This window comes from Mesoplodon bidens, assembly GCF_964165515.1.
Source record: "Mesoplodon bidens genome assembly, chromosome: 13".
NCBI classification, from domain to species: domain Eukaryota; kingdom Metazoa; phylum Chordata; class Mammalia; order Artiodactyla; family Ziphiidae; genus Mesoplodon; species Mesoplodon bidens.
The window spans coordinates 40,347,477-40,371,486 of NC_138169.1; the positions used below are offsets into that span (position 1 = coordinate 40,347,477).

Below are 24,010 nucleotides of genomic sequence, written 5' to 3' on the forward strand. Positions count from 1 at the left end.
TGAAGTAGTATGGGCGAACATGAAGCCCCAGGATTGAAGTTCTTCTCTTAGAAGTTTTTTTACTCACTGTTATTTATCAAATGACCATCAGTATAAGTACATTTAAATACTTCAAAAGAATGTTTCAGGGTATCCTTTTCCTTTAGTATCATGCGTCCTCCATCCCACTAGGTTAAAAAGAAAAACTCTTACCTATGTAACTGAGCAAGACAGGGAGGAATATTAATCCATGAGTGGCTCCCAGTAAGACCATAGCTAAATACATCCTGAAGTAAAATATCTGGAAAATTTGAGATTTGGCAAAGGCCAAAACCGTAATGCCTCCAAATTTTGTTAGTGTGATTCCACTGAATACCTAAGAGAAGAGAGATGGGGTTAGAAGCAACTTTTATCAACCTACCGTAATTGAACACTTCCTCATAGAGGGATTTCTTTTTTTTTTTTTTTTTTTTTTTTGCGGTACGCGGGCCTCTCACTCTTGTGGCCTCTCCCGTTGCGGAGCACAGGCTCCGGACACGCAGGCTCAGGGGCCATGGCTCACGGGCCCAGCCGCTCTGCGGCATGTGGGATCTTCCCGGACCGGGGCGCGAACCCGTGTCCCCTGCATCGGCGAGCGGACTCTCAACCACTGCACCACCAGGGAAGTCCACAGAGGGATTTCTTAAAAGCCAAGGTCCAAAATAATGGGGGACTGAACCCCAGCTTTCAGATTTACTGATAAGTAGCATTAGGCTCTGCCTAAATTGTTTTATTTGCTACTTATGAATCTGAGGGGGGATAAAAAGGTGTAATAAGGGTAAAAGCTGTGTATTCTGCATAGACCCCATGGCAGCCCTGCAAGTCTTAACAGTGCCATTTTTCCAACAGCATTATTTTTCAATTAAGATATGTACTATTTTTTTAGACAATGCTATTTATTACACACTTTTTGTTGTTACTCTGTAACAATGTTGTCTGGTGGTAAAGTAACTGGTTCATAGTTCAGCCCTGTATCCTGGTTTAGCCTGAGAAGATTCTCCAAATGTGAACCACAAACTGCACACTGGGCTCCAAGCATGGCAGCTCCCCTGCTTTTCAACACACATGGCTGGCCTGGGTTTTAAACGGCTCTCAAATCAAACTTCTCTGTTTTCCTGCTTCAGCCATACTGTCGTCTGCAAAGGAGGCTCCAGCAGTAACAGTTGTAAAGAATTTCAGGGTGGAGCTCTCTATGCAGGATACAGCTATTTCATTAATTGCCTGAAAACTTGGAATCCTTAGGAGCTGCTGCTAAGTAAAAGATACAAATTCTGCTTTCCCTACTGAATCTTACAGCTCCTTCTCCTGGGAAACACTCAGTCACCAAGCTGGGTACTTCACAGTGAGGTACCTGCCCGAGTCACCTGCTCGGGCTGTACTCACAGAGCTGCCCATGTGGGAGAGCGCCTCTTCCGCCCGTTCCGTGCGGCTTCCCTTCATGCTCACCGTGAACGCTCTCGTGATGTGGCTGCAGAACTCCACGGAGATGCCACAGCTCTGAAATAAAGTGCTTCCTTTACAAGTGCCCTTCTCCAGTTAAAAACAGTAAAAACCACCAGCCCTTTCCCAGGATCTGTGGTTATCAGGGCACCGGGGAGGTAAAGGAGCCCGGAGCACGCCCTCTAACTTGTAAGACGAAGCTCCCATCACACCAACTTAAACTGTCCCAGGAAGCTTGTGGAACCCTCCAGGCACGGCTTCCTCCAGCAGATCTGCCTCTATTAGGGGGAAGCAGCTGAAACCTCTCAAGGTCCCCCCAACCCCCAGCCAGACAGCACACTGTCATTTCTTTAGCTGGGCCTCACTACCACTCCCCCTGAAGCCACATTCCGTTCGTATCTGAAGAGCAGATGCACTGTGTCTGTTTTCTGTTAATACTTTCTCAAATGTGCACGTATTCAAGACTATTAAAATGCACCTGGCAACCACGTGGAAGGCAAAAGGTCTTGGTCAGAAAATTCCATTGAGAAGGGGCAGTTTTTCTAACTGAAAACTGAACATCATGCTGTCATCAGGCTACATACTTTGGCAAAACACCCTTCAGAATAATAATTTTTTTTTTTTTGCGGTACACGGGCCTCTCACTGCTGTGGCCTCTCCCGTTGCGGAGCACAGGCTCCGGACGCGCGGGCTCAGCGGCCATGGCTCACGGGACCAGCCGCTCCGCGGCATGTGGGATCTTCCCGGACCGGGGCACGAACCCGTGTCCCCTGCATCGGCAGGTGGACTCTCAACCACTGCGCCGCCAGGGAAGCCCCAGAATAATGATTTAAAGGCAGAATGCCTAAGCCAGACCATGACCTCACATTTCCATTGCTATACGTACCACCCACGTCCAACTCCACCTGCCACTGACCCCACCTGACCATGTGCGCCAAGAGCTGGCCTTGATCTCTCACCCCAAGAAACAATTCACAGCAGTGACATAAGGAGTGAGGGACAAACTGAGTGGACCAGGACTCACCATAACCAAGTTGACCAAAGAAACCGCATTCAAACTGATGCCCCAGAGCCACATGACACCGAACATGTTGACCAAGATCATAGCGATGGTGATGCACATGATCACCGCCGACCACAGCTCACAGCCCAGGAGAACCACGGTCACCAAAAAGATGGCACCCAGGGACACACCGAGGTTAAAGATAGTGTCGTCAATCACGGTCAGGTACTGTTCGTAGAAGACGTAGAACACACTGGAGAGGGGGAGAAGGTTCTGTTACAGCTTGGTTTTGCTTCTGGAATCTTTCCTCCTCATCCTGCCACAACTGCAAAACGGAAACTACCTTGAGAGACATCCTCACATAAAACCTCCCTGTTTGTGCAAGACTCACCTCCAGCAGTTAAGCTGGACCTCTGACCACTGACACCCAAAGAAGGGCCTCCGAGATGTGTATTTTATATAAGGTTTTTGTTCATGTGCCCAATCCATTCTGCTTTATAGGCATTTATCGACAAAGAATATTCCATGGTATTTTGGAAAAACAAGCCCTGGTTTATCCTGAGGGCTACCCCCAGCCAAACAGGGTCTATGCAGGGCCTGAGAAGAAAATGCTTTTTTGGCAAAGTTAACCAGCTCCTCTAAGGAGTCAGGACACCCACTCCAAGAACTCCTTCCACAGGAAAACAGGCTGTCCTCCTGCCAGGAACAGGTCCAGACTCCCTTCAATGAGATTAAAGGGGTTGGGGGGAAAATCACTTGTTTCTCCTACTTTTCTGTATGTTCCAAATTCAGTATTTCATAAAATATTTTCTTTATGAGGAAAAAAAAGAAAAACAATAAATGAAAAAAGAGAAACCTCCATAAAGGCACTGTCCCCAGCCATCAGTTGCCGGGCCCTCTCTGTGAAGCTGCTCCCCGGGCACCGCGACCCCTGTCCCCCGCCTGTTTTGCAGGGTGTGAGCTCCAGCCCCGAGACCTCAGTAGGTGCTGCAGATTCTGGCCCAGGTGCCGTTTCCTGAGACAGGCTTCACCTGTGCTCAGGACGGAGCCGGGTTCAGAAGGAAAGCCGAGTGTCGGCCCCCCAGCAAGGGAACCCCAGGGTACCCTCATTTACAAAATCCACACGTTACCTGTATGGGAACACACGGTGATCACTTCCTTCCAGGCCCATGGTTCTGGTGATGTTGCTGGCGATGAGGCGGGCCTTTTCCATGGCATCGATGAAGTCAGCGGAGGTCTTGAGCACCGTGTGGTAGGTCATGAAGTAAGTGGCTCCGACGCCCGTGCCGTTGCCGAGGAGGTTAACGGCCGCGCTGTAAGCGGCGTGTCCCCTGGGAGAAGACAGTGGTATCAAAGGCCACACCTCGTGCCGTACCTGCAGAATCTGAGCATCAAGGCTGAGTGGTGTCACCTGACCCTGGACTCAGGGATCAGACCAACTGTCAATTTCAGGGACAGGGAAGCCCCTGAAAAGGCGCGATGAAGGTTTAGCTCATTCTTTCCCACACTGGCTTTTCTTTGCTGCTTTGGTTTCTTTGATGCGTAGCTGCTACTGTTTCTGTAGCTGGTTCTGCTCACAGCCCAGTGTGTTCTTCTACAGGGTTTGCTCAGCAGTGCTGTGTAACAGGAGGCGCGAATGGACAAGGGCCCTGGAGTCAGACCGCCATGAGGTCGGCCTCGGCGCTGGAACCCTGGGTAGAATTACTAAATTTGGGCTGCAGTGTCATCTGCAAAGGGTATACCACCACCTACTCATGGGGCTGTGTGGTGAGTCAGTGAAATAGTGTCGGTGAGGTGCCTGGCACAATCCTGGCACACAGGAGGCTCCCTGTCTGTTGCCCTCCTACGAGTTGAATTCATTCTGACTTCTTTTATGTAGCCGAGCATTCAGTCTGCCAGGAGACCAAGCTACAGGGTTCATTTCTTCTTTATTTTTAGGGACAGTCCTCCCATGGTACCTAGTCTAGGTCTCAAAACACAGACGTGAGATGTATGACTGACGGGACTCTGGTCACATTATGTATTCTTATGAAGAACAGGGATATCCAGCGTTTACCTAATGTACACCTGGACACTCACCTTCCTACCAAAACATCCAAATCTGCCCAACTCCAGACTTCAGTCATCTTTGCTATTTCTGGGCCAGAGATCCTGTTTCCACGGTAGCTGGCTGCCTGGCTAGATGGGGGAGTCAGACAGCCCATAACCTCATATACAGACAGGCTGGCAAGAAGCACAGTGGGGCTAAAAGAATCTAAATCTTCGGGGCTTCCCCGGTGGCTCAGTGGTTAAGAATCCACCTGCCAATGCGGGGGACACGGGTTCGAGCCCTGGTCCGGGAAGATCCCACATGCCGCAGAGCAACTAAGCCTGTGGGCCACAACTACTGGAGCCCATGCACCGCAACAAGAGAAACCACCGCAATGAGAGGCCCAAGCACCACAACGAAGAGCAGCCCCCACTCGCCACAACTAGAGAAAGCCCGCGCCCAGCAACAAAGACCCAATGCCGCCAAAAGTAAATTAAAAAAAAAAAATCTAAACCTTCATCCCGGGTGACGTCACCAGAGCAGAGCTGCAGGGCCCCATATGCCCCAGACACAACTGGACAAACCCTTTCCCATCCTGAATCGCCCACATCCCTCCCCGCGATCTGCCCTGCCGGTGGTCTGCACAGGACTGTGTCCTTCACGCCGCCAGGAGGGGCGCGTGAGACAGAATGCTCAGGCCAGGATGGAATCGGGCCAGAATGAGGAGGAGTTTTCTTTTTTTTAACATCTTTACTGGAGTATAATTGCTTTACAATGTTGTGTTAGTTTCTGCTGTATAACAAAGTGAATCAGCTATACGTATACATATATCCCCATATCCCCTCCCTCTTGCGTCTCCCTCCCACCCTCCCTATCCCACCCCTCTAGTGGGACACAAAGCACCGAGCTGCTCTCCCTGTGCTATGCGGCTGCTTCCCACTAGCTATCTATTTTACGTTTGGTAGTGTATATATGTCCATGCCACTCTTGTCACTTCATCCCAGCTTACCCTTCCCCCTCCCCGGGTCCTCAAGTCCATTCTCCACGCCTGCGTCTTTATTCCTATCCTGCCCCTAAGTTCTCCAGAACCATTTTCTTTTAAGATGAGGAGTTTTCTTTAAAGGCGTTTTGGCTTTTCTGCGGGACAGGGTGGGGAGTGGCAGAGAAGAGGACCTTCCCGCCCACCATTCCCACCCCAGCCCTCCCCAGCTTCCCAGTGCAAATTAAAGGGGAAGCGGGCACAGAGCTGAATGGTTCCGTGTCACTTACCCTTTGCCACACTTGGGGTTCGGGTTATCGGAGAGGAACATGGGCAGGAACCTCATGAAGTCTGCGCCCTGAGGCCTCTGCTTGCCCTCTGGAGTCAGAGGCCGGCAGTGGACGCAGGCAGGGTCAACCACTGTGCAAACAGGTTGGGGGAGCCACGGTGAGAAGGATGGGTCTCCATATTAAAACATTTAAAAATAATGATAAAGAAGTGACGGGAATTCTTTTCCTGAATCCTTCTGTTTATCCAAAAGCTTCAAACACATGGTTTTCACAGTCAAACTTGAGGTCCCATCTTCATCTAACACAGGCTATACAAATTTTCTTCCCCAAAGCAGGTTTCCTGCTTTAAGGACGACCTCAGTATGTTATTATCAGAGCCCAGGACATCCATGTTTTTATCAAGAAAATCCTAGGACAGACTCAACGCTTTTACAAAACCATATGGCAACAGTGATAAACAAAGAAAAGCACTCCCATGAGAAGCTACGGCCAGATACCAACCAAGAGAGACCAACAGCATTGTCGGGAAAAGATGACAAACCTGAAAACCAGGGTCCCCTGACCTGGGCCTTGTTCAGCCTGCAGCCTCGTGGGGGGCTGGAAAGGGGACAACAAGGTATCTCCAGAGTGAACAATGGAGGAAGGGGATGATGACAAGGGGAATGAGACGCAGCAATGGCAGACAAACAGGTGGACGTGGAGGTAAAATGCAAATGATTTTTAAATTACAATGTTAAAGTTCTTCAGAAAAGAGGGAAAGATCTGGAAAAGGATCAAGTACCTGACGCATTGCAGAACCGATCTGTGCTGTTGTAGACTCTACAGCAAGACGACTGTGGCTTGACCCAGTCAAAATAATCGTCAATCCAGGACGAGGGAGCAAAGCCTATCCGGGTACTAGAGAAAGGAGAGAAAGGGTTACTGATGCCCCCACAGGGAGGAAGTCTTCAGTTTCAGTCCCTTTTCTTGAAATCCAAAACTTCCTTTTCTACACCTTTTAATGCCACCCAGTCAGAAGACAAACCACATTAGTGCTTAATGGGAAAAGCTTCAGAATATGAGGTGGTAAATTTGCCCTTTAAAAGGTTTTGCTTAGGTAAAGCTAGATTCAACCCACATTGTACAAGACAGATTTTCCAGAAAAAGCTATCTTTAGAGAGAGGTTTCAGGCCGAGGTCCCGGGCCAGGAGCCCGTCCGCGGCTGGGGTACTGACTAGTTGTCCAGCTGGGCGGCGGTGAAGATCTGCTGCACCAGCGAGTCATTGTTGCAGCCCAGGCCCCCGCACACCATGTTCTGCCCTTTCAGAGAAGCGTAGTCGTGCCCTCCCTCCACGACAAAGTACACGGGCGGGCCCGCGTGCAGGTAGCGATTGAGGGACTGGAAATAATCCGTCACGTAGGAGTCCTGAGAGAGAGAGAGAAGACAACAGGACACAGTGTGAACGTCCTGTGCAAGCGAGAGGGGGGCTCCTGGCCGAGATGCCTCAAGCCCAGGTTCCTGACTCCCTCCACAGCCAGCGCCCCCTCCCCACCCTGGGCCCAGGGGCTTTTCCAGTTGGTCCCACCGTCAGGAGGGCACCTCAGGAGGTCAAGACCGGCTGCTCGCGTTCTGCAGCCATGCCCAAGGCCTGTGAGCTCAGAAGGCCCGGGCCTCATGGGCAGAGCTCTGGCGAGGTTCCTGCAGTGCGGGAGAGCCTGCCAGCACCCACGTTTAGAAGCGGACATCAGCTGAAACACCCGCGTGAGTATTTTGAAAAATGCATTCACCATGGGCTAAATGAGTTAGAATAAAAAAGAAAGCGTCTTACATCCGGCATTGACAGAGACTGATCCAAGCCGATTTCTACTTTGTTCAGGACTGCGATACTGAATGACAGAACACCCACAAATACCGCTACCTGGAATGCGAAGTGAGTTACAGAGTTAGAGTTATCATGATTAAAAACATAAATCATTTATCTATTTATTTATTTTATTTATTTATGGCTGCACTGGGTCTTAGTTGCAGCATGCATGCAGGATTTACTTCCCCGACCAGGGATTGAACCCGGGCCCCCTGCACTGGGAGCGCTGAGTCCTACCCACTGGACCACCAGGGAACTCCCTAAATCAAATCTTCAACACACAAAACAGGACTTTCCTAAACGAAAAGCAAGTTTAAATGACACGCTAAGATAACAAGGAGTCTGGGACAGTAGCCGAGGTCACAGTCTCAATAGTCAAGCCACCTGGGTTCAAATCCTGGCTCTGCCACTTACAAGCTGAGTGACCCTGAGGAAGTCACTTAACCTCTCTTAGCTTCTATTTCCTCCTCAATAAAACAGGAAAAATAAGACTTGTAACATCAGATAATTTTGTGGATTAAATGAGAAAATTCTAGGGATAACCCAGAATTTAGCGTAGTACCTGGTTCTGAGCACAATACCAGATATTAAGTGTTCAGTAAATGTTAGGTGTTACTATTACTTTTACTGGAATGAATTTACATTCTTTTAGTGGAAATGTGATAGATTATAGCTGTTGGTTATATCCAGTGTGTAAACTGTACTACAAAATGCTCTTGCATGGTTGCTGGGGATGAGGGACAGTGCAGGGGAGGGAGGTGGGTGACACTGAAGGTGCAGGACGAGGGTGATGGAACAGATCTATATCTTGGTTCTTACACGAATCTGCACATGTGATAAACTGACACAGAACTGGACACATACACTGTGCCAATGTCGAACTCTTGGTTTTGATATTGAACTACAATTATGTAAGACCTTGGGAGGAAACTGGCAAAGGGCAGCTGGGTCCTTCTCTGCACTACCTCTGTGACTTTCTACGAATCTGTAATTATTTAAAAACAAAACAACCAACTTAAAACAGAAACTCTTGCTTATATTGCCTGCTAAAAATATTTTATATATTTGTATATATTTGCTTCTGCATTCTTGTATACACACACACACTTAACAGCTGTCAGAATCCTTCCCAAGCACTCTGATTTCTTAGAAGGCATGTGACAACTTTGTTTGGGGAGAAAAACCACAGACAGGCTCCTACCACAATGGGCCGCATCCAGTCCTTAAGCAGAAGTGGAGCATAGGCGTCTCTGAAGAAGCGAAATAAGCAGCTCTCCGAGGCCTGGATGCCTGCTCTGTCTGCCGCGCCCCCGACACAGCAGAGGATATCCAGCCGGTTCTTCTGAGGGGATGAAGAGGAACAGAGGTCACCCTCCAGCCGCCTCATCTAGATTCTAGACTCAGATGAAACAGGCTGCACGCCTGATGACAACTTACCTCTTGCCGCTTTATGTCTAACCCCAAGAGACTCACAAAGCAGGTAATCTGAAGGAGGAAGTCAATGAGGACCGCCATCCCCGCAAACAGAGAGAAGGTGTGCACAGCCGGCATCACGGACAGGCCTCCTGCGGGGAGAAGAGAGCAGCCACGTCCTTCCCAGCTGAGGGCTCAGCAGGCCTCACAGGCACATGCACGTATGAACACGCAGCACCAGAGCAGGCCAATCCCACAAGAAGAATCCCCCCAATCCTCCCACCCAAAGGCACTCTGCGCAGTCTGCGAGTGTCACACCAGAACCACCTGGGGAGGTTAAAATGTACGTTCCAGGGACCGGGCCCCATCCTACTTTATCAAGACAATGGGAATTCAACCCCAATTCTACTGTTCAGAATTCTATGATCCCAACTCTATAATTTAACAAGCTCTCCAAGCAAATGCATGCACTTTCACATTTGAGATCCATTAACACAGGCCATTTCTTATACTACCTGCTACGTTTCAGTCCACAAGAGGGATGGTATTTCCCATCTGCTATTATATCATCCAGTCAGTCTCTCGGTTTAGTTACAAATGAGGATGCTCCAAGCGTCCTCCAGGCTAAGACTCAGAAGCTGAAAACTGGCTGCCCATGGGCCAGATATATATAAACCCATTTTAGAATTTTAAAAGTTTTAAAAAAATAAATAGCCAATATTTAACAATGAGATTCACAGTGTCACTTGACAGAAAAAAAAATCTAGATTCACAGCGTCGCTTGAGAAAAAAATTGGACCTGGCAGCACTGGGCCAGCAACACATAGCTGCCTCTTGCAGATGGGACCCCAGACTCTGGGTGCCACGGTCCCCGCTGCTCCTCCTGTCACCCCAAAGTCACTCCAACCTTGAGGCCCAGGGTCAGCTGCTATCACCAACACACTTGCACTGGGGTTTTTTTATAATAGAAAAAGAGGAAGTAACTGTTTTGCATCTGTATCCATAAGAAGAAACCACAAGAGCCACAGGTTTGTTTCACAGTGCACTGCTCTGTGGAAATGGGGGATGATATATGCTAATGGCGTGTCTGTGTCCAAAGACCACACATACGATGTCCCTCCCATGGCCCCTTGTAAGATGACCTGGTGGCCCCTGCAGGCATTTCCATTGGAACCCACGGATAGTGTGTCTTCCCTGGACTTACTGGGCGATTCTAATCAGCATCCTCTGCAGAGGATGTGATCAGTTTTCTCTTACTACATGCCATACATGGGGGTGGGGAGTGCCCTGCTAGTAAGACTACCGATTTCTCCACATGAAAGAATACAGAAGTGCTGGGTTTTGTGCCAGCTTATTCTGGCTCCTTGTATTAAGGAAAGATTGAAGAACTTCTGCTCATTTACAAGGCTGCTTCCCAGTGACCTGTGTGTGCAGAGGTGGGGAGACTGCCTTTCGGAACAGTGGCAAACACCTTGCGAGTTAATAACGCCTGTGATTTTGGAGTTGCTGCCGAGAGTGCTGTGATGGGAAGGACTCTGTGGCTGTCCTTCAAGAGTGCTATTTTCAAACCCCAGCACTCGCCATGGGTGCCCTAAACGTGGAGGGGGAGGAGTCCTAGGTATCTGAACCCCAGCATCAACACCGTCCTGAAACAATGTGATAAGGAAGACACTTGCTGGAAATTCCCTGGTGGTCCAGTGGTTAGGATGCCATGTTTCCACTGGTCGGGGGGGCACAGGTTGGGGCGCGGGTCCAATCCCTGGTGGGGGAACTAGGATCCTGCATGCCACGTGGTGTGGCCAAAATTTGAAGAAATTAAAAATTAAAAATAAATAAATAGGGTTTCCCTGATGGCGCAGTGGTTGGGAGTCCACGTGCCGATGCAGGGGACACGGGTTCGTGCCCCGGTCCAGGAGGATCCCACATGCCGCAGAGCGGCTGGGCCCGTGAGCCATGGCCGCTGAGCCTGCACGTCCGGAGCCTGTGCTCCGCAATGGGAGAGGCCACAGCAGTGAGAGGCCCGTGTACCGCAAAAACAAACAAACAAACAAACAAATAATATAAATAAATAAATAAATAAATAATAAATAAATAAGAATGAAAGAAAGAAAGAAAAAGAAAGAAAGAAAGAAAAAGTAGTTTAAAAAAAGAAGACACTTGCTAATGGCACCCGGGATACTGCCACCAATTTTTCTCGTGCTCCACTCTGACACTTTCCAATCACAGAATAAAACTTAAAAAAGAACACAAAGGGTCATATACTGATACACCCAGGCTCAGCAAACCTCAGGGTTGGCAGATTCAAAGAGTAATTACCTAAGAAAAATGCTACCGTCTCTGAAAAGGACGACAGGAAAATACTTGGAGCCACTTCTCCCAGGACCCGGCCCACCTGCTGGTCCAGCGTCTCCCCTTGGAGGCGTTCATCTCTCTTAAAAATAAAAAAAAAAGTTAAACACATGACATTAAAGTTTCTCAATTACAATGCCACCTTTTTGCTTCTTTGGTGCCTTGTGTTAACCTGATGATAAAAAATAATGATTAGTAGCATCTACTTGTTGTTTGTAAACTTTATACAATAAAGCGGAGGACCCCAAACTTCTCATGTTGATTCATTCGGGATATTTCTGAAGCCCGGAGCCAGGTAACAGGTGAGAATCTAAAGGAAGGACTGCATCAGGTTATCAGGAAAATACATGCAACGCAGGCTGCAGGTGGCTGGACCTTTAAATAACACTCCTACATGCCACTGGGTCTTTGCCCAGGTAAGCGCTACAGGACAAGGGACCCTGGGAGAACCAACGGATTGACGTCATTTTTTACATCAGTGGGTCCTGTGTTGACCTTTTGCCTTTTAGTGGCACCTCTGACAAATCCCTCATTCTTCTACACTATATTGAGAATCATTTTAATAGCTGTTGTGCCCAAAATATTTTCCACAAGTGTGTTAGCCCTTTTTGCACACATGTTGCACATATTTTAAAACCAAATTCTCACTTTATATCTATGCCACCAACCAAAGAGAATGTTGGTCTCAATCTTCTTGGTCTCAAAATGTCCAGAACAAGTTACAGGCACCAATAAGCAACACAGAGGAACGGAAACGACGTCTCCACGTGTCACACTCAAATACTCTGCATGGAGCTGAACAGCCGTATGTGGAGTCTGGTACTCGGTCAGACTCTGTGAGACTCTGAAATGCACCTGGTAGGTCTGGACCAGAATGAAGATGTTGTCCACTCCCACAGCCAGCACCAGGAACGGGATGACTTCTATCACAATGAGGGTGAAGGGGATCCCGATGTAGCTGAAGATGCCCAAGGAGCACACCACCGAGCTCAGCACGATCAGGATGCCCGCGATGCCCAGGGAGATTTTCGAATCCACCTGCAGATGCCACAAAGACATAAATCCTCATTTAGGGTGTTTTTTGTCCTGTTCCTAAAAGGTCCTCATTTTCACCTCTTTACCTGGATACTGCCCATCTAGATTTAAAAGTACAGTTCCCAGTTTGAGAGAAGATATGAAAAGTTGTCTAGGTCTTCCCTAGCAACATATTTTATCAGCCTACATTCTTAGGTGATGGCATGTTAGAAAAAAAACTGGATTATGTGAAATAAACTTTAAGTTGAAGATAAGAAATTGGAACTGAAGAAAACAGATGCAGGAAGCAGAAAATGTGACAAACAAGTAAAACACAGGACAATTTAAGGCAGTTCTGAACATAACGAATTAGGATTAAGCAGAGGCAAAAACATGCCATCACGCTGTGTACTGCCATTTCCCTCTAACACACACACACACACACACACACACATGCACACACACACACCTACACACCCCACTTACCAGAAACGTGCTACAGCTTTTGATATGCCCCAAGGCTATGGAAATATATAAAAACATGACGCCATAGCTGATTAGAACAGTGAAGACATCACTGTTACTTTCACGGTTTATTTCATCTTCAATACTTCGTTCAGCCTTAAAAGAAATGGTCAGATTTGGATTCTTGTAGTTTTTCACAAAATTAATAAACCTAAAAGGGTAAGCAAAATTTTGTATTTTTAGTTAAAACTTAGTGACAACTAAGTAAGGAACTTCTCCTTGACTTCTATGACACAAAAGCCACACTTAACCCTCATACCTCATTAGGACCTTCTACACTGGCAAGGAGAAGGTAGGACACTTCCAGATTACGAAGTTCCAGACATGCTGAGTTTTCCAGTATTTAAAACAGGTTTAGAACAAGTTAAAAACTGCTTCATGGTCTCACTTCTTTTTTACTAAAAAAGATTTCTAAATGAAGTATATTATACTACAGACATATGCTCATGGAGCAAAAAATTTAAAAGTTGATCTACAGATTCAATGCAATCCCTATCAGAATCCCAGCTGACTTTTTTGTAGAAAGACAAGCTGTTCTAAAATTCACATGGAATTGCGAGGGGCCCAGAATAGCCCAAATCTTCTTTTTCAAGAAGAACAAAGTAGGAAGATTCACACTTCCCAATTTCAAACTTACTACAAACCAACAGTAAGCAAGACAGTGTGGTTACCAGCACAAGGCAAGACAGGCATACAGATCAAAGGATCAGAACTAAGAGTCCAGAAATATGCCATGTATCTGCCTTCACCTAATTTTCAATAAAGGTGGCAAGACTATTAATGGGGGAAAGAATATCTTTTCAACAAATGGTCTGGGGCAACTGGAGAGCCATATACAAATAAATGCAGTTGGACCCTTACCTCACACCATGTATAAAGATTAACTCTTAACTCAATGGATAAAAGACCTTTTAAATGTAAGAGCTAAAACTATAAAACTCTCAGAAGAACACAAAGGTGTAAATGTCTAGGTCCTTGGGTTAGGCAATGGTTTCTTGGCTATGACACCAAAAGTATGAATAACAAAAGAGAAGATAGAAATATTGGACTTTACTGAAATTAAAAACTTCTGTGTTTCAGAGGATACCATCAAGAAAGGCAAAAACACAGACTGGAGAACGGGAGAAAATATTTGAAAATCATACATCTGATAAGGGACTTGTAGAATATATAGCAATTCTTATAATTTGATAATAAAACTACAAATAACCCAGTCAAAAAAATGGGCAAAGGGTATGAAGAAACATTTTTCCAAAGAAGTTATACAAATTGGTGCCTGAAAAGATGCTCAAATTCATTAGTCATCAGGGAAATGCAAATAAAAACTGCAATGAGGGAATTCCCTGGTGGTCCAGTGCTTAGGACTTGGTGCTTTCACTGCCGTGGCCCGGTTCAAGCCCTGGTTGGGGAACTAAGATCCCGCAAGCTGTGCAGTGTGGACGAAAAAACAAAACAAAAAAACTGCAATGAGATACCACTTCACACCCACTACGATAGCTAGAATCAAAAAGTCAAATAATAAACAAGTGTTGGTGAGGTGTGGAGAATCTGAAACCTCCATACACTGCTGATGGGAATGTAAAATGGTGCAGTCACTTTTTTTTTGGCTGCGCCACACAGCATGTGGGATCTTAGTTCCCCAACCTGTGGAAGCAGAGCCTTAACCACTGGACTGCCAGGGAAGTCCCATCGGTGCAGTCGCTTTGGAAAAAAGTCTGCCAGTTCCTCAGAGTTACCGTATGACCCAGCAATTCTACTCCTGGATATATACCAACCAAGAGAAATGAAAACATGTTCACACAAAAACTTGTATACGAATATTTGTAGTATTATTCCTAATAGCCAAAAGGTAGAAACAGCTCAAATGTTCATCAACTGATGAATAAATTTAAAAAATGTGGTATATCCACAGGATGGGATATTCTTCAGCCGTAAAAAGGAACGAAGTACTGACACATGCTACAACTTGGATGAATCTTGAAAACATTATTCTAACTGAAAGAAGCCAGACCCAAAAGTCCACGTACGTGATTCCATTCATATAAAAGTCTGGAATAGGAAAATCTAGAGACAGAGAGTAGATTGGTGGCTGTGTAGGGCTGGGTGTTAGGAGGGTGACTACTAAAGGAGACGGGATTTCTTTCTGTGGTAAAGAAAATGTTCTAAAATTGACCATGGTGATGTTTGCACACATCTGTGAATATACTAAAAGCTACTGAACTGTACGCTTTAAATGGGTGAACTGTATGGTATATGAATTATATCCCAACAAAGCTGTTCAGAGTCCCTGTCCTCCTCGGTCCCCTCTTCCCATTCTCTAGAGGTTATACCACAGCTAACCGGTTCCCAGGTCATTTTTTGATATCTTTTCTAGGCATGGATGGCATGCATAGCATATATTTGTCCAAACATGCTGACTGCAGTTTTTATTTACTATCTTGAACCATTTATTTATCTCACCATCTTTAATGACGAAATAATATTCTACTGTACTTCTCCCTACTAATATACACTCAGCTTGCTCAGGTTTTGCTGCTAGAAAATAATGCAAGGAACATTTCTGCATGGATACTTTTGCATTCTTGTTGCAGGGATATGTATTAAAAGAATGTTTATAGGTAAATTTATTTATAGATTTTTTTTTTCATAGCACCACCAGTACCAAGTGAAAAAAATGGCATAACTTAGATCTACTGTTGGTTAATTTAGTTGAACTAAGTGTAAATGCCTTCTGCTACGGTCCACCTCCCCACAGAAAGAACAGCTTGTTTAGACCCTGTGAGCAACTCACTCTCTTTCCCAGGCCTGGGCCCTCTGGAGCTTCTCTGTATCATTACGGTAATTATTGACAGGAAAGGTAATCACCAGGGCTGTGGCGTTATTGTAGTTTTGATCTAGAAAGGAAAAAGGTGACATCAAAAAGCAGATTACAAGCTTGCAGAAAACTAGATCAATACGAGGGGAAAATCACAAGCCAGTTAGGTGCCTGGTTTCTCATGGGGCTGAAGCCTATACACACCTGAGCTCGAGGACCACAACAGGAGATCTGGTGCCCGTGTGGTTCAGCTAATGAAGAAAAAGGACCCTCGTGTGGAAGTAGGCACAGTTGTCATTCATATCATCATTACTACACGGCACGTGCATGGTGACAATTTCAAACAGAGCAGAAAGGTGTTCAGGGACAAGCCTCTCTCCTCCCTCAGCCCCCGTCTGTGTCTCAGCTCTCCTCCCCACACCATGGCACTGTGACTCCTTCCAGCCACGGTCCACGTGCATAAGCACAGTCTCCCCTTCCCTCCTTGTTTACACAAGCAGTGACACACCCTTCTGCAAATGCTGCTTTTAAAGTCATATCCTGAGAATGCTCTGTTTTACTACACAGAGAGCGTCCTTATTCTTTTTTCTGCTGTATATTTCCTAGTGTAATTTAACCAATCTCCAGTTGATGGCTATCTTTGCAAATGTTTTTGGTATTATATACAAAATTACTACAAAGAATAACCTGATATTTCCAATATGTAAGATGTAATTTGTAGAATCAATTCTTATAAGTACCATCACAGAATCAAAAAATATGTGCATTTCTAATTTTGATAGATTCCCCCCAACTGCCCTCCAAAGAGGCCATCCTGTTTTTCATTTCTTTCTTCAACAATATATTTACTGAGACCTACTCTGTGCCAGACATTATCTTAGAGACCATGGATACATCAGTGAGCAAAGGAGATAAAAATCTCGGTCTTCCTGGAGCTTATATTCTAGCAACCATTTATACTTCCACCAACAATGTGGTTTCCCCACATTCATCCACAAAAGATTTTATCAGGCATTTAGATTTTTGCTAATCTCTTATGTAAAAGATTGAAGTGAGAGGCATTTCACTAATTTGCAGTGAGGTTCAGCATTTTCCCCATATAACTGAAAGCCACTTGTATTTCTTCTTCTGTTAACACTCATACGGCTCTGCCCACTCTTCTTTTGGGTGGCTGACCTTCTCTCTTTTCTCCAAGAGCTCTCCACGTATTAAGGAAATGCTGTCTGTTAGGTATACTAACTTTTTTTTTCTCTCCAGTTGGCTGTTTGTCTGTTTTTTAAACTTTATGTTTGTTCTCTACACAGGAATTTTAAATTCTCATGCAGTCAGATTCATCAGTGTTTCCTTTTGTGGCTTCTGCATTGTCTGTCCTGCTTAGAAATGCCTTCTCCATTTAAAAATTATTTTAAAAAATTCATCCTGCATTCTCTTCTAGTACTTTAATAGTTTCACTTCTTATATTGTAATCTTTGTTCCATCGGAATTTACTCTGGTGGAAGGAATAAGGTAGAGAACAAATTTAATTTTGATGGCTGTGGCTACCCAGCTGGTGACACCATCTTTTCCCCACTGAGTAGAAACCACATTGTGTTACATAAGGCAGAGTAAAATTTAAATACAGCTCACAACTTCTCCCTTCCCACTGGATGAGGAGAAGAACATCTGGCTTCTTCATTAGGCTGGAGAAAAACCTGTTAGGCTGCCTGTAATTAGGCTTCAGATGCCAAAGCTGTCACATGATTCATTACCCCATCATACCTAATATAATCTGCTCCAAGGTGCTGCAGAAACCAGCAAAGAGCAAACCCACAGCCTCTCCCACTATAAAAGTGTTTGAATTCTTAGCCAACTGGTTTAGAAGGAAAAAATCTATCCACTTTGTTTCTTTCCCCCATCTCACATATTATCTCTCCCCCATTACAGATGTTCTTAACCAGAGGGCCACAGACTCCACAGGGGCTCTCTCAAGGAGTTTCAAGGGTTCCATGAACTCCCTGAAACGGAGCAATGTATTACGTGGATGTACACAATGGCATTACTCTGGGAAAACGTCCTTAGCTGTCGACAGCTTTCCCAAGAGTAACCTAAAAATGGCTAACACCACTTCCTTCAAATGCACAATAAAACCCAAAGCCAAAGGAAATATTATATTTGGGACCCAATATACTGGGTAAATAATAAGAGTGCTCGATTGATGAAATCTTCGTTAATTACCACTTGACTGTTAATGACAGAACCAAGACTACGTTATCTAGCAGGAAAAGTAAAAGCTTCTCTCACCATCATAGCCTCCTAACACAAGCCACGGGAACACTGGTCCACCAAAGGTCCCCAGGCAAGGATCGTGGAGCAAACTGGTGTCATTCAGGGAGGCGGGAGCCCTGCCAAGAATTCAGAAAACACCACCCGATTAGAACAACCTTAAGACGTCACAGAGACCTAAACGTTTACCCAGCAGTCACGAGGCGGATTAAGAATGTGGGCCTGAGGTTGGTTCCCTGGATGAATAACAACAGTTCAGTAGTTGCTTTTGGGAGCTCAGCATCACTGAGAGGCAGGCACATGCAGCGCAATGTGGTTGATGTCACCTGCTGCACAGAGGAGGGGGCCGCTAATCCGTGGGGAAAACCGCCACCGTAAAGAGAAGAGTTGTACAGACCAGGTCTCTAAGGCTGAGGGGGGCTTCACCTGGGAGGGAGGAAGTGAGGGCTTCCACACACCACACTGGCGGGAAGAGAAGAAAGAGCGTGAGGACAGGTACAGGAGAGGATAGAGTGGACGGTGGCCTGAGGGACCACAGGAAGTCCTGGGTCTAGAGCATGGGGTACCCATGAAGGGGGGCCTCCCAGGCAGGGGGTGGGGCTAGGAAGGAAGAGGGAAGCAGTGGATAAAAGGAGTAGGCGCCGTGCTAAGCAGTTTGGATTTTTATCCTGTAGGCACTGGGGAACAATCAGGTTTGGGCAAAAGGGAGGTCATGAGCTGTTTGACAAAGATAACTCCGGTGGCAAAGTGGAAGGAGGTCTGGAAGTAGGAAAGAAAGAAGCAGGGAGACCAGGCCAGGGACGCCAGCAGTGCACGAGAGACAGACAGACAACCGGTGACAGGGAACCAGAATTTTAGCACAGAAGTCAGGCGGACCCTGGGCACACGTGAAGGTATATATATATATAATAATGTGTATATAATGTGAACCACCGCCCTTCAGCGCCGAGGGACAAGGGACAGGCTCAGGTCCTGGAGGTCAGGTCACTGCTGGGGGCGAACAGCAGGGCTTCAGGGCTGCACAGAAGCTGAGTCCTGTCAACCCACACATGTGGGGCTCTGCTGCCACACTGCAGGCTTGAGGGCTCATGCTGAGGTTAAAACCCACAAGAGTTACATGAGGAAGAGTCCAGGCATCCCATAAGCAGTAGGCGTTGATGCCATCATGTGATGCGGAGGAAGCAGGAGGTCTGTGCTTGGTTCTGGGCCAGCCGGGCTCCTGCAGGGCCTGCGTGCCCCCAGGGGGAACAGCCCAGGGAAAGGTGGAGGGTGAGGAGAGAGCTGAGAGCTGGGGACGCACAAGCAGAACCACAGACAACACACACCCCTGCTGCGCAGGAGAGGAGGTGCTCACGGTGGCGTTTCCACACCTGTGTGAACCACGCTCCCCTCGGGCAAAACACCCATCTCATGCGTCTCCCCTGCGGCCAAAATTCTGTTGATTTTTATTTTGTAAAACAAACAAAGAGAAAATAACTTTTTTCTTTAAAAATTAAAGTTAAATAATACTGAACCTTTTTTTCCAATTGCCCGTGGCTGCCCTGTACCACCTGTCCTTCGGAGAACACTGCTTTGGGTACACGGGCTACACTTATTGTTTCACGGGCTTGTGTTTATAGATGTGACATCCTGAAGAGAGTAAACACAGCCCAACCACCTAGAGTCAGTCATATTCCAGTAACAAAAAGAGACGGAACCTAAGGTCACCAAACCACAGGTGACAAGGAATAATTTCTCTGCTTCCATAATGAAGAAACAGCCAGGGCTTCCCTGGTGGCGCAGTGGTTGAGGGTCCACCTGCCGATGCAGGGGACACAGGTTCGTGCCCCAGTCCGGGAAGATCCCACATGCTGCAGAGCGGCTGGGCCCGTGAGCCATGGCCGCTGAGCCTGCGCGTCCAGAGCCTGTGCTCCGCAACGGGAGAGGCCACAACAGTGAGAGGCCCGCGTACCGCAAAAAAAAAAAAAAGAAAGAAAGAAACAGCCACAGTGGTGGTCTGATTGGCTGAACAACTGTCTCTGGGCCAGATATCAGGCCAAGGTACATGGCATCCAGAGACAGCAGCCGCAAGCCGCTCCTCCTACCGCGGGACAGGCCTAAAGATCACCTCACAGGTCACCAAGCACGGCTTCTCACACGCACGCACCCTGCCCAGCCAGTCGAGCCTCCGAGGGGAAGCAGCTTCAGTGCCCTCCGATCTAACTGCACTCTAATCCAGCCCCCACTCCTCGAGGGGATGCTGCACGTTCTAAAAACTCAGTATCATGAAATAAATTTATACTTGAAAGACAAGAAAAAGCACTACAGGCTTCTATTTTTGCACTATTTAACCAGCTCAGGAATGCCTGGGGTGGTGTGGTAGATGCAACTATGTGTTATCAATCCAGGCGGGAGTCAGGGGCTGAGTGGTACCTGCTGTTCCTCGATGACACACCATGAACGCCCCGCCCCAGGGCCTTTGTACCTGCTGCCCGTCTACACGGAACACTCCCCCCACCCCCCCACCCCAACTCTCCCAGGCCCCCGTCTTCCCTTCTGCTGAGCAGGTCTCCGCTGCACCGAGAGCAGCACGCCCCCTGCACTCCCCGCCCTCGCCCAGCTTCCTTTCCCCACAGCATCGCCTCGACCTGGCACCATCTCAACCCGGCGTCAGGGCCAGCGGCTACCGTTCACCCTCTGCCTCCCTTCATTAGAACGAAGGCTTTGCCGGGAGGATCCCGCTGTTTATCCCTGCTGGGGCTCCAGTACCTACAGCGGCGTGTGGCCACAGCAAGGGCTCCAATGTTGGAGGAATGAAGGAAGGACTGTCCCCGCCACTTACCGAACGCAGTACAGGAAGTGTGTGTGGTAATCCGCGTACGCAAAGTAGTAGTCTCCTACTCTGTGGTCCAGCACGGAATGGCTGTTCTGGAAGTAATTTAACATGCTCATGATGGTGCAGTGCTTGTTATATGGTGAGAGGGGGGCCAAGCAGATGTCCTGGAGTGTCACAGTCTCATTGTTGTAAGATGCAGTAATGTTCTCGATGGCTGTCTGTAAGTCAAGAACCTGAAGGATGATTTTTAAAATAAACAAACCCAGAAATGTATCAGTTTTCCCTCAGAGGTTGACTAACCGTTATCGCCCGGAGGGGTCAGAAGGTAAAGAGTATTTGGCGAAACTCCTTCCTGAGACAGGGAAGGCTGAGACACACGATGGGTAAAAAAAAAAATAAAAAATAAAAAATAAAAAAATTCGTCTTTAAACATATGTTTGGTGACTTCCCTGGCGGTCCAGTGGGTAAGACTTCACCTTCCAATGCAGGGGGTGAGGGTTCAATCCCTGGTTGGGGAGCTAAGATCCCACATGCCTTGCAGCCAAAAAACCAAAACATAAAACAGAAGCAATACTGTAACAAATTCAATAAAGACTTAAAAAATGGTCCCCATAAAAAAAAAAATCTTAAAAAAAACCCAAACATATTTTTGCTGAGGAACAGCAAACTGGGATGGAGACCCCACCTACAGGCACCCAGAGAGAGGAGGGGGCACCACGAGAGGTCAGGTCCCAGCGCAGGACACACGAACATCTGCCCTCCCACCCTTCTCCACAGGGACCCACGAGGCCACAGAGGGGAGCCTGGGGTCATCTGCCTGATCTTCCTGACACTCCCTCCCCTCACAAACAAATACCACCTTCCTCCATACTATGATTATTTATGTATATTCTCGTACTTTCTAATAGAGAATATATTCCAGGAGGTAAATGACAACATTTGCACCTTTTGCAACAAGCTGGGAAAAAGCAACAGACAGTCATTGGGTGGAAAAAAGATCCTACTAAAGTCTTGAGAATATTTTGATGTTTTTTCAAGCTATCAAGACTTTCTGTAGGGCAAGAGCAATGTTTATAGGAAAAACCATGCAACTGTGCAATTGTTCATTAAAAAATAAGTGGATGCAGTTTATTTACAGATAAGTGTGATAAGGGAGAACGGGCAGGTTTAAAAGCCTCTGTAAGACCACGGGATGGATCTCGTTCCAAATGCACCTCCCACCAAATGCAGGCAGGGAGCCCACATTCAGGCAACACTAAGTTCATTCCTGCAGGTGGATCAGCAGTGATCCAGCAGCTCCTTCCTAGGTCCCCAGGACAGCGTAAGAGGCTTTATCCCTTTAGGTCCTGGTGTATTACTTTTTAATTATCACGGGAAAAAATCCATAAGTTCTTAGGTGAATTATAAATACATTCTGTTTCAAAAGAGAAACGCTTATCTCAATTTCAAGCAAGACCATCTGTATGAAATAAATACCAAAGCGGTCTACAGTAAATGTTTCATTAAATTCAACAGCTATCACTTTTTTGAAAATTAAGCGAAAAGCGCCTTTACTTTTATCATTAAGGTTCACAAGATAAACCACCACACTCAGCCTCAAACCCACATCAAATAAACTGGTCAAAAGCTGACAAAGTGTCATGTCCCCCGGAATTGATTTCTGCAAAGAGCAGATTACCTGGTGCAAGATGTCTATGGCAAGTGGAGGCCCAAAGGGCACGTCGGCTCCAGAGGGGTAGGGCTGGTACACGTGCGGCTGGGTGAGGGGGGCCTGGATGATGAGCTGCTCGGTGCGGAAGAAAGGTCCAAAGTGTGTGTCGAAGTACTCCTTCTCCCGGCGCGCCTGGCTGCCGGGCGCAGACCAGAGGTCCACCGGGTCTGTTGTGACCTGCACAAACACCAGGCCCGAAGAACAGGCGGCGATGAAGGCCACGGAGAAGAACACGATGCATCCGGGGTGTCGGACGCAGAACGAGCCCCACTGTGCGAAGAGCCGCTGGAGACGGGCTTCGAAGGCGGCACCCAGAGAGTCACAGCAGGACGGCCCCCCTGGAAGAGCGGGAGAGGAAGAGAGGGTGGAGGTTAAGAGCCAAGCCATTCCTGAAAGTCGGAACGGGGAGAGCATCAGCTACCACTGCCCACAACGGGACTTGCGCCCACACAGGACACACCGGGACGTGCACAGGACGATCCCCTGCCCGCCCCCCACCAGCTACTTGTCTGCTCTGGAAGCGGCCCTGCTCACCTGCCCACACCTATCCCCACCCCTAGAGGAACAGTGCTCACACACAAGCCTCGGAAAAACAAAGTGCTCTCAGCACTCTGTCCAGAGCAGTTCCCTCCAACCTTTCCTGCTACCCTGGCTCTCAGCCCGCCACGCTGGCGCCTCCACAGCTCTCATCCCAGGCCAGGATCATTCTACTGCTATTATTAACTGCGTGGCTCTGATCTGCCACCCTGACCAGGTTGTTAGTGCCACAAAGGCAAGGACCCTGTCTCCATCACAGCCGTGTCCTCGGCACAGGCTCAGGGCCTCTCCTGGAACAGGCATATAAACGTTTGTCAAGGAAATGAATGCTCTCGTGCCAACATGGTCCCAACCCTTTTAGTTAAGTACTAACGTGCCTACCTTTGTCACTGGCATTTACAGAGAAAGCAATATTGCCATCAATGGGGGTGTACTCGGAGACAAAATACCGTTTTCTGGAAAATAAAAGCATGCAAGTCGTGTTCATGGACCTCGGCACAGTGAGGCTGTTCTTCTGACGTTCCCACGCGAGCTTTCCCATTGAAAGCTCACTTCCTCATCCTGTCTGCTTCCTCCCTAATTGGTGCCTGCCTTCCCTTAAGTTCCCTTGCTCTGGGTCTCTCTGCTCATCAGTCTCAGGGGAGAATTTATGAGGGTATTAGAAAAAAAATTAATAAAGGATAATTTCACCTTGTAGCCCTCATTTACATTTAAAAGTTTTAGGTTCTTTAAAAACACAGTAAACACTATATTGCAGGAGCCATGAGCACATCTAGTGCCTAGATCTTGGTTTCTAAACACCATTCTCCAATGAAAGGAACCAGGACTCCTTGCAGAAGAGGATGCTTCTAGGGCTGGAGCAGGGAAAATAAGAGAACATCTTGTGATTCCAGAAAATAAGAACAAGCTTGAGAATTGGGGGGGTGGGGTGGGGTGGGGCATGCTTAAAAAAGCATAGGAGCCACC

At 47.2% G+C, this 24,010-nt stretch overlaps 1 protein-coding gene across 1 annotated transcript in view; it reads right to left on the minus strand.

The window, feature by feature from the left end:
• NPC1 (NPC intracellular cholesterol transporter 1) overlaps positions 1–24,010 on the minus strand; it is a 49,423-nt gene that overhangs the window by 1,209 nt on the left and 24,204 nt on the right. The window contains exons 7-24 of the mRNA XM_081253136.1: positions 23,426–23,499; positions 22,475–22,845; positions 20,803–21,029; positions 18,000–18,100; positions 15,696–15,798; positions 12,866–13,055; positions 12,221–12,403; positions 11,333–11,447; positions 9,041–9,168; positions 8,805–8,945; positions 7,568–7,657; positions 6,974–7,164; positions 6,541–6,656; positions 5,760–5,889; positions 3,592–3,792; positions 2,483–2,714; positions 1,402–1,515; positions 193–355 (exon numbers count right to left, since the gene is read on the minus strand). Of these exons, the coding sequence (XP_081109262.1) occupies positions 193–355; positions 1,402–1,515; positions 2,483–2,714; positions 3,592–3,792; positions 5,760–5,889; positions 6,541–6,656; positions 6,974–7,164; positions 7,568–7,657; positions 8,805–8,945; positions 9,041–9,168; positions 11,333–11,447; positions 12,221–12,403; positions 12,866–13,055; positions 15,696–15,798; positions 18,000–18,100; positions 20,803–21,029; positions 22,475–22,845; positions 23,426–23,499 (2,870 nt within the window). The remainder of the gene's footprint in view (positions 1–192; positions 356–1,401; positions 1,516–2,482; positions 2,715–3,591; positions 3,793–5,759; positions 5,890–6,540; positions 6,657–6,973; positions 7,165–7,567; positions 7,658–8,804; positions 8,946–9,040; positions 9,169–11,332; positions 11,448–12,220; positions 12,404–12,865; positions 13,056–15,695; positions 15,799–17,999; positions 18,101–20,802; positions 21,030–22,474; positions 22,846–23,425; positions 23,500–24,010) is intronic.